We start from the raw sequence: 10,475 nt of genomic DNA, 5'->3' as shown, positions 1-10,475 counted from the left end.
GGGGAGGAGGGGGCGAGGGGCCAGCCGGCCACGGAGTAGGGCAAGAGGGGAGAGGGATGCCAGCCTTAGTGGTCCCGGCTCTGCAGTGTGGGCTAGCGTCCCTCTCCCCACGGGGCTGGTGGGTGGCATGTGAACCTGGAGCAGCAGGGATGGGCCACAGGCACTTTCCGGGAGTCATCGTCCCCGTCCCCCCACCCCCCCCCACCCTTAAATTCCAGGCTGGGTGGAAGAGGGGGGGTGTTCCAGCCCCAGGCAGAGGCACAGAGGAGCCTGGACAAGGCAGGTTGGAGCTGGACAGGCTCCTCCTCAGCTGGAGGGCAGAGGGAAACAGCCCAGGCCCACAAGGACCCTGGGACCTGCAGGGGCAGCAGCTCTGAGAAGGGGAAGGCAGGGGACACCAAGCACAGCATGACCCTAGGGCTGGGGCCCCGGAGACATGCGGGACTGGTGTCCCCTTCCCTCTGCAGCAGGGTCCACCAGCAGCTCCCAGGACAGCACTCCCCAACTGGTCCTTGACCCGACTGCTCCGTTCGCCGGCTGGGGGACACAGATTGCAACCTGGGAGGAAAGGAGCAGTGTTAGCATGCCGCTAGGCAGCGGCTCCCCTCCCTACCACCCCCCTGCCCTCCCTGGGTCTCGCTCACCTCAGAGCCGGTGGCTCAGGCCAGCCACCTTGGCAGGGTGAGTCACCGACCAGAAGTTGCGCTTGCTCTGCAGCTCCTGGAAGGAATTGAAGCGTCTCCTCCGTTCCTGCTTCAGTTTAATCTTCTTTACCTGTGCAGAGGCAGGAAGGCTCTTGGGGTCAGAGCAGAGTCCCCTGCCTCCTCCCACCCACCCCAGCCTGGGACATAGCCAGCACCCACCTTCCCTCTGTCAAAATCCTCGTCCCACTCATCGATGACAGTCTCGCTCCGGGCCCACACTGCGTCTTGAATGGCATCCTGGCTGACAGCTGAGATCTTGCCTTCCCAGGTCAAGACTGCGGAGTAGTGTGATCAGCAGGGAGCACCATGCTGTGCTCCGCTGCACCCACCTGCACCGGATCCCCACCCTGGGCCAGCAGCTGGAGCCCCTCACTCCAGCACCCCGCTCTGTGGTGCCCGCAGCAGCCCCTTGGCTGGGTGCATCTGCCTGGCTCCAGGAGCCTCTGTAGCTGCCTGTGCTGGGGGAAGCTCAGGCCCTGGCAGAGCACACAGGGCTCTGCCCGCATCCAGGGCTCAAGACAAGCTGCCTGGCTGTTTGCCCACCCAGGTGAGCACAGATTACCTTGTTTGCCATAAGCCTTGTCCAAGGAGTTCCCAAGCAGCTCCTCCACCACGTTGGACTCCTTCTGGCTCCCAGGTGCTATGCCAGTCCCATGGCCGGTCTCAGGGCTTAGGGGAGCCAGGCAATGCCTGTACTCTTCTCCAGCCTGGCTGGACGCTGCCACTGCGGAAACAGGCAGGGGTAAGGACAAGCTGAAGGGAACAGAGGGAGCTCCTGTGTCACTCCATCTCCAGGGCACGTCTCAACCCAGGAGACACTGTCAGGATTAACAAGATCCCGATGTTTGGGACGCTGGGTGTTTGGGTACACTGGGGCCTGCCCTGGGCAGGGAGGAGCTGAGGGTAAATCTTCAGCCCTTGAGGGGTCCATCTCCACACATCTGAAGATGAGCACACCCTCATCCAGGGTACAACCAGGCAGCTCTCCCGCATGAGTGGCACGTGGGCCTGCGGGCAGGTCAGCCACGGACAGGGGTCAGGAAGACGGGCACCACCAGGCAGTTGTGGGGACCAGCAAACACCGGGGACTGCACACCAGTGCTCGGAGGGACTTCATGGGGAGCCAAGCAGCCGTCTCTTCCCTGCCAGGCACCAGGCAGGGTGGAGGCACACAGTCATACCTGGGGTGCCATTTGTGGCATAGACACTGTTGGCAGCTGGCTGCTCCAAGGCTGGGCTGCTGAGGCTTTCCCTCCACTTGCGCTTGCGGTGCTCGCTCTCTCCAGCACCAGCCTCCACACTCCACCGCTGCTTTTTCCTCGAGGGCTCCGTCTCAGCCCTCCTAGAGCTGGGGAAGACAGCAGGGGTCAGCCCGCTCTAGCCTGACCAGAGGGGGAATCTTGAGCTCCCCGCAGGGCGGTGCGACACAGGGACACCCACACCCCAGTGCTGTGCTCGGGGAGGGGAGAAACGACCCCCAGCAAGCCAGCACTTCAGCTGGCTCCATGGCAAGGCTCATCCCACCCGCAGAAAGACAAGAGGCACCTGACCACAGCCCAGGGAGCCTGACTCCTGGCAGTGCAAGGTTCTCTCACGTGACCCTAGCTCCTCACCTGTCCGAGGACAGCATCCCAGGGCAGTGCTCTTCTGTCTCCTCCATTCTCCTCCTCTTCTTCTTTTTCTTCTTCTTGCAGAGGTAGATGGATTCCTTGTCCAGGGAAGCACTGGGGTCTGACACCTGTGGCTTGGGCCGGCTCTCCAGGTTCCAAGAGCCCAGCCCCTCCTGGCCACTGCTGGGACTCTTGCCTGCCGCCTCCTTCCCCACGAGGGATGCCAAGCCCTCCTGAATGAGTTTCTTCTCCTTCGTGGGGGGGTTGGAGACTTCATCCTTGCCCTTCACAGCTAGAGCACGAGAGCTGCCGACTGCTCCACGATGCTGCTTTTGCTGCTTCTTTTTGGAGGAACCAGGGGTGCCCTTCTCCCTGCTGCATGAAGGAAGGTAGTGTGAAGGGTGGGCAGTGGAACCGTTGGTCAGGGGGAAGGCTGGGAGCCAAGGGGCTGAGCTGAGGATGAAGCTGAAGGTAGGCTTTTCAGGATTTGGCATTTTGAGAGCAGATGAGGACAGCCTGAAGGACAGGAAAAGAGGCTGACGTGATCTGAAAGCCAGGTCAGGAGTGGGAGCTCCTCTCTTCTTCCCCACTCCAAGGTGCATGAGCACAGCACCCAACTGCTACAATCTCATCCACGAAATCTGAATCGGACCCTGCTCTCAGAGCAGCAGCTGCAAGCGCACACAGTGACGCTGCACCTGCCCAGTGCCAGCAACGCGCAGGGCACACACTGTCCCACGGGGGATTAGGAGAGAGTGAGTGTTGGTGCAGCACATGCCAATGGTGAAGGTTACAAGGGAGACCTGGAGCAAGATCTACACCAGGCTAGTGCCTCCTGATCCCACAGGACACTAACAAGTGGTCAGAGCTTGCAAAGCTCCCTCCCACCCTGTGCCAACAGTCAGAGAAACTGCCTTGCTTCTAGGATCCAGAGCAAGCCCTGCCAGCCCAGGAGAACCAGCTGCCAAAAATCGCTCCTCAAGCCAGCTGTGACGCCAGCTGCTTCACGGAGTACTCCAAGGCTGCTACTGGCCTTGCTGCTGCACAGGAGCCTGGGAGCAACCAGCACTGCTTACCTTGACTTGCTGAAAGGCTGGGGAGTGGACTCAGAGTGGGTGGTGTTCGTGGGGCAGGTGCGGTCAGCAAACTGTGGGTGAGGTTGTGTGTGGCGGTCACTTCCGCTCGCCTTCCGCGGGGTGCTGCCCTGCAGTTATTGACATAAATAAAAGCTTGGTGGTCTAAAGAAAAGAGGTTTCCGTGAGCCAAGAGGAGAAAATAAAAAGGGGAGCCCAGAGAAAGGGGAGGGGAACAGACACAGACAGGGGGAGGGAAGTGAGGGGTGGTAGAAGAAGAATCATAAGTGGTTTTAGTTAGAAGCACAAAGGAAAAAAGGAAGGAAGGAAATTTAAAGAACGGAAGCCCCAGTGCACTGTCCCAAGCCCTGGCTGCCCAGCAGCACCCAGAGGGCCGGTCCCACACCACTGCCCAGGAAGGAGGCAACTCCGCAGCCCTCCAGTTGCGGCATCACCTGCTCCCACTCGCCCCAGGGGACACGCTACCCCGAGAATGCTGGGGAGACCACCCCGCCGCCGGGACTGGCACAGCCACCCCTCCCTCCTGAGAAAGAAGGCAGGAGCCATTTCTCCTGCATCACTCAGGGATGCAAACAACAGCAGCGGCCTGGGCCCACACCCTGACCCAGAGCGGGAGCAGAGCAACTGCTACAGCCCTGGGGCTGAGGGGCTCTCCCCACCCACCTCCAGCTTAGCAAGACACCCAGCATTAGCTCTATACTTGCCCCCGACACAAGCCCCAGTTGAGAAGGCACAAAGATGCCTACCGAAGACTCCGGGCAGAAGCTCAGACTCACCTTTTTGGCAGAGAGTGCCAGCTTCTTGGCTGGTGGTGGTGACACAGTGCTGCCTGGCTCCAGAGCAGCGTTGGCCAACAGGGAGGATTTAGGTTTTGCCAACTTGGAGTCTTTGGAGGCAGCCAGCTCGGTGCCAGGGCCAGCAGGGAGGTCCGTGCCACAGTCCGTTTCCTGAGAGGTACAGAAGCTGCTGGTTTTGCTCTTGGCCTTCTGGGACGCTTTGGCCAGCTTTCCCGGTGTGCCATGCACTGGGCTGTCAGCACTGCTGCCACAGGAGTCCTTCTCCAGGGTCCTGGTGTTCTCTTCACTGCCCCCGGGCTCCTGACTGGAGGTGGGCTCCAGCAGCAGCTTGGATGAGGTAGGTGGCTGCTCGCTCTCCCAGGAGCTCTGCTGGGACAGCCCCGCTTTGGCCCCACTTGCATTGCTGGTGTTGCAGAAGCCCTGACCTGCTCTGGGCACGGGAGGCAGCTGCGGGAAGGAGAGTGGCTTCTTGGGCTTCCGGGCTGCCTCCTTGGGCAGTGCTGTGACTGAGTGGGTGGCTCTGAGAGGCAGTTTGGGTGATGGGAACCCAGCAGACAGTTTCGGCGGAGTGGTTCCATTCGACAGCTTCGGCCCCGTCCCGACCATGCTGCGGGCCACAGGGACTCCGACCTCCTCTGGCTCTGGCAGCTTCTTCCCCAGCAGCTTCTTCCCCGGCAGCATGTCTGGTCTCTAGACAAAGAGAAAGAGAGAAGTTCAGCTAGGAGAGAATTCAAGGAGCCAAGGACGCAGAGTGATAGTTCTCTCCCCATCCCTACACAGGAACCCTTGGCTCAGCAGGATCCCTCCTGCAAACTGTCCTTGCGCCTGCCTCCCTGCAAAGCTGCAGCCTACCTGCCCTCGCAGAGCAGACAGAGGGGCAGCAGCTCCCAGTTCCTGGGAGCATGGGCTGAGAGCAGCCTTCAGGACTCACCCGGCCCGTTGGCGGTGAAGACAGGGACCTGAAGTTCACAGTTTTCTTGACGTGATCAGAGACAATGCTGCAAGTGCGGCCAGACAGGCTGGAGGCAGCTCTGGCAATGGTCCCCTCTGAGCTCTTCCTGGGGCTGGGGATTCTGGTGAAGGCAGAGAATTGCACATGTTAACTGTGAGGGCTTGAGCGACTGGAATACTCTCGTCAAAGATGAACACAAAAAACAGGAGCCAGAAGGTCCGAGGAGGTAAGGTGCTCTTGATCTACAGCAAAACCATGACAAAAGGCTGGACCTCTCCCTGCCACCTTCCTCTGAGCCAGCGCATGTGCACAGGCATTGGGACTACTGGGGCCAAGCTCCCTCCCACACCCAGACACGTGCTACCAGCCCTGTCCCAAATGCTAAGAGCAGGGGGCAGAGGGGCCGGGAGACACAGTGCGCTCTCACCTCAGGTAGAACAGCACGTAGGCCTGCTGGTTGAGGACCACTTTGATATTGCTGCAGCGGACCACATCATCGTTCATTTGATACCACTGCCCATTACTGGCCTGCGGAAGAAGAAGAGAGAACAGGGTCGGGCTGTGCCCAGGGACCCTCCTGGCATGAAGAGCAGCAAGAACAGCACCCATCTGCAGAGCTCCTCTCCCCAAAACCCACAGGCAGCCCAGTGCAGGCAATGGGACTCTGCAAGAGCAGACCTCCATGATTCCTGTGGCAGAGCACAGCCTGTACACCCCATCCAGTGCTCCACACCACGCACATCTGCTCAGCACCCTCCTTTCTGCGCACTACAGGGACCCACAAGCACCCACCAGCCCCCAGACCAGAAAGGGTGCCAAGAGAGCACCCTGGGCTCACCTTCACATAGCAGTAATAATGCCCTGCGTGGCAGCTGTAGCCAGAGTGCACCAGCACTGCATAGAGTTCGTACATGACAGGATCCCCGTTGTTCTGAGACATGTAAGGGCGGATGTTCAAGAACTCAGGGTACCCCACGTCCTGTGGAGAGAGGATGTCTCAGGAGTCTGCACAGCAGACGGCTTTCTTGCTAGAGCAAGAGCAGCTCAGCTGTCCTACAAGTCCTATCTCTCAAGGGACAGGGACACACCATCCCCAGGCAGAGGTCACAGTGAGGAAGATGCCAAGATGAGCCAAACTGCCACTGCACTGCACAGCTGGGGAAGGGCTGCAGGACTATAGCAGAGCTCGCACTGTGCACAGGACCACCTCCCACCCTGCTCTGGGCAGCAGGACCTCGGGCCAGGAGACAGTCTCAGCTCTGGATTGCCAAGCACTCACCTTTGTGATTTTGCCTCCACCGAAGTCAGCAAAGCGCTTCAGTGAGAGCGTGAGAACATTGGAGACTCGGTGAATGGTGAAGCGTTTGCTGGCCGACACTTTCTTCTTGCATCTGCACAGGAAGAGCTCAAGCTATTCAAGCTGCTCCACCACCCAGATGATTGCCAGCCCTGGCCAAGCGGCAAACCCCACAGAAATGACCCTGCTGCCACCAGACACTGCTCCAGGATGCCTGCTCGTGGCCATGTCTGCTGGCCCAGGTCCTCCTCAGGAGAGGAGGGAGCTGAGGAATGGCAGGCTACACCACAAGCTTCCATGGCCATGTACCTCACGGTTTAGCTGTGGAGCAGATAGAGAAGCCCTCCCATATTGCAGCAGGCTTTCCACCTGCTTCCCACCAGCACACCTGCTGGCCCCTTCCCGCCTGCAGCCCCACACACTCACTTGGCACACATGTAGGCGTTCTCACCCCCCAGCATGTCTGGCTTCACAAACAGCTCCAGTGCCCGCACTATGTTTGCGGCTTGCTGCAAGGACAGAGGAGAGGTCAGGGCACAAGTGGCCTGTCCACACGACAGCCCAGCTCCCTGCTGAGACACTGGCCCCAAGAGATAACAGAGAACACGAGTAAAGGGCCACAGACTACACCAAACCCGTGAGCCTGCCACCAGCTTCGGCACTGGCCAGCATGCTGCAAGGGAGAGCTGCACTGTCCCCCAACACCACAGACCCTCAACGGAGGAGCTGTGGCTCAGGCTCAGGCAACGGGCACTGCTCTGCCAGACAGAGAAGGCAGCACAACAACAGAAGCTGCTTCCCTCTTGCCTGCACCGCGCCTTGACAATGGCAGGTTAAGGAGCCTTGAGAGCGGTAATGGTGCAGTTGCAGGAACACCCCCTGTGACAGCAGAGCTCCTCCCCATCCCCGACACTGCCACAGTACCCCAATCTCCAGTGCCAGGTCCAGGTAAGGATCATAGGTGTCCGAGACGCCCTTGCACACCGAGCACTTCACTGCAAAAGAAAGAGCAATGACCACACCCTGGCACAACACCTGCACCCGCCACCACCCCGCCACAGGCAGCTGCAGTATTCCCCCTCTCCGGGTTTGGGCTCTGGGATGTGAGCACCAGGATTCACAGCCTGGCAAGGAGGAAGGCTGGCAATTCCACTATGTGCTGGGACAGCAGGTGTTGCTAGATAGCTGGCAACACGAGTTCCTTTGCTGGTGGCAATGAGCTGGGGACCCACAACCAACAGGTTTTTTCCATCGCCACAACAGGGGTCACGACCCACAGGTACTGCAAGACTGACTAACTGCAGCTCTGGATAATTCACACATGCTTAGCAATTTTCCCAAAAGATTTTTACTGCAAGGCTCTTGAGGAAAACAGCGGCCCCGAGCATCACAGGCCCAGGACCTGGCAGCCAGCACTCACCACGGGACCGCAGGTAACCGCCAAAGATCTGGTGAATCAGCGTCGTGGCCTGGGTCTGGCGATCCAACCTATAGACAGCAGCACGGGATCTCACACCACCCCTCTGCAACAGCCACCCCTGCGGGCCACCACTGTGTCCTGAGGACAGCTCCCCTACAATGCTCTGGCCAGCTGATGGGCTGCAGAGCTCCAGGAGCAGAGGGAAGTCACAGCCTCTGCCAGTCCGCTCTCCCAGTGCCAGAGCTCAAGGGGTGGCACCAGGCTCTGAGGAATATGTTACTCTAGAAGGAGTGGAAGCTCCTGGCCAGAGCTCAGAGCTGGGCACTGCAGACAGAGCCAACACAGGCTTCCTGGGATGGAGGGCCCAGGGAAAAGCCGCTCACACACAGCCATAGGGCTCGGGCTGAACTAACAAGCACGCCTGGATTCTTCAGCAATTGGTACAGGATCCAAATGCATAGCAGTCTTAGGATTTGGGGGCAGGACCACAGCTATGCTGGGACGGAGTAATCAGAAGGGAGAAGGCAGACAACAGCCCAGAGCTGTGTCACAGAGGGGCAGAGAGTTGGGTCATCTACCTGAGGCCCCTGGAGCCAGTACCTCCCTCTATGAGTCTGACCTGGGGGACACATTCACCCCACAGTCCCCTCCCACGGGCACAGGGGACAGCAGAGAAGAGCAGCGATGGGCCATCAGAGGCCCCACATACTTGGTACAGCCATTCAAGCAGGCCTTCTGCATGGCATCAATGGTGTAACGCAGGAACTCATGTGCATCCTCCTGTCTCCCGAAGCGGATGTGCTGGGCAATCTCTGCAGGAGAGGGAGGGATCAGCCCCAGCACGTGCAGCAACAGATGTATGCTCTCCCTCCCTCCCCTGGGGCAGGGACTCTGGCGTTTGAGCCCCCTCAACCCAAACCAGATGTCAGACTCATGTCGGCCATGGGGGAAACCCCACGCAGCCCATGAAGTCACCAGCCCCCAGCAGGCTCAGTGAGTCATCTCAGAAGAGCCATCTGCCAAGATCTGCCCCGATCTCAAAGGTTCTGCCCCTGCATGAGTCACCGCTCTCCTGCATGGCTACGGGAGGGGAGGGCAGCCATCCTTACTCTTGAGGTCTCGGATGAAGGACACTGGCTTTATTGCATTGCCGCTGTTGGCAAAAGCCTGGATGGTGTGGTTCTGCATAATGCACATCATGCAAAAGCCTCCTTGTTGACCTGGAGCAGGAGAGGAGAAGACAGGACGTTGGGGACAAACCCAGGAGAGATGGAGGCAGCACAGGGGACAGGAGATTTCTGGTCCAACACAGTTCAGCCACGCTCAGTTTTCCCTACGAGCTCTGTGCTACAGTACAGCTCTGGGGCATCCCAGGTACACAGAGACCAGCACACGCCACCCCTGTTGGCACAGCCCCAGCCACTGCAACCCCCCTGAGACGAGACAGCATCCACGTGGATAGAAACCAGGTCACAGGTACTCGCTGGAGGAGCCCACAGGTTGACCCTGAGGGGCAGATCCTACGGGAGCCCTAAGGACAGGGCTGCGAGCCTTGTGTGCTTGCTTGCCTTGGTCACAGCTCGGAACAGCACCCACAGGCCAAAACAGCACCTACTGCCAGTATGCAGCCTTCTGCCCTGCCCTCACACAGTTCCCACAGGCAGGGGCTGTTTGGGACCCCCAGCTCAGCCCCCCGGAAGCCAGAAGACCGCATTTGGACCCATCTTAGTCCTGGCTATGCCCAGCAGAGACAAAGCCTCCCCAGACACAAGGACGCAGAGCTTGAGCACGCCGCTACGGCCAGGAAAAGCGAGCCGTAGGCAGGAGCAGCCTCTCGATGGAGAAACGGGCAGGAGGGAGCAGCGAAGGCGCATCCCGACACCCGCACACCCCTTGCCAGAGTCATGTGCAGAGGTGCCGAGCGTAGCGCTGGGAGCAGGACAACCAGGCGCTCCTCCTCCCCGCTGGTGCGGCCGCCCCAGCCCTGCTGCCCACCGAGCCGGACCTCCCCACTCACAGGTGCGGCTGTGCTCCTTGGAGAGCAGGTAGTTGGCAAGCGGCGGCGTGTAGGTCAGGCACTGCACTGTGGAGTTGAGGAAGCAGGTGTTCCCTAGGTTGTGCAGCCCGGCACCGACGCGGTAGATCCGCTCCCACTTCATGGAGAGGCGCTCCGCGGGGAAGAGCACCTTCTGGGGCGTGGGGATCCCATCCTCCACGCCAGCATGGTCGCCACCTTCGGGGAGAGGGGCGGTGAGCCGTGGGGGTGCGGAGCGTGGGGAGGGCTCCCCTCGTCCTCTCTACCTACCCTGCTTGCCGCGCTGTCTCTCCTCGAGGCCGCTGTGGCGGCTGGCGGTCTCGGTCCCGGCCCGGGGGTTGAGCAGCACGTACTTCCCCCGCAGCAGCTCCAGCTGGCCGGAGAAGCCGCGGCTGGCGGGCTCGAACTCGATCTTCTGCAGCAGCACCTTCTTGGCCGAGGCGGCCAGCAGCCGGCCCAGCTCCCCATCGTCGCCCGCCTCCCGCCGCCCCGACTTCAGCACCTCCCTCAGCTTCTCCACGATCTGCGGCATCGTGGGGCCCGACGGCCCCGGCTGCGGGGAGGGG

The 10,475-nt window shown here is 60.4% G+C and overlaps 1 protein-coding gene across 1 annotated transcript; it reads right to left on the bottom strand.

Moving 5' to 3' along the window:
* Positions 1 to 239: 239 nt before the first annotated feature.
* USP36 (ubiquitin specific peptidase 36) lies at positions 240 to 10,441 on the bottom strand. Its single transcript, XM_010568082.1, has 19 exons — positions 10,180 to 10,441; positions 9,892 to 10,107; positions 8,984 to 9,094; positions 8,584 to 8,686; positions 7,875 to 7,942; positions 7,379 to 7,449; positions 6,881 to 6,963; positions 6,437 to 6,548; positions 5,996 to 6,136; positions 5,585 to 5,685; positions 5,137 to 5,278; positions 4,185 to 4,895; positions 3,391 to 3,518; positions 2,318 to 2,689; positions 1,886 to 2,052; positions 1,267 to 1,428; positions 864 to 979; positions 645 to 774; positions 240 to 558 (listed from the first exon to the last, which is right to left on the bottom strand). The coding sequence occupies exons 1-18, from the start codon at positions 10,439 to 10,441 to the stop codon at positions 646 to 648; spliced, it is 3,195 nt and encodes a 1,064-aa protein (XP_010566384.1). The 3' UTR covers positions 240 to 558; position 645.
* Between the last annotated feature and the right edge of the window lie 34 nt (positions 10,442 to 10,475).

The sequence above is a fragment of the Haliaeetus leucocephalus genome, unplaced genomic scaffold (genome assembly GCF_000737465.1).
Source record: "Haliaeetus leucocephalus isolate CR32 unplaced genomic scaffold, Haliaeetus_leucocephalus-4.0 Scaffold238, whole genome shotgun sequence".
NCBI lineage: Eukaryota > Metazoa > Chordata > Aves > Accipitriformes > Accipitridae > Haliaeetus > Haliaeetus leucocephalus.
Note: the sequence above shows the minus strand (reverse complement) of the source record. Positions and strands in the feature narration are given on the sequence as shown.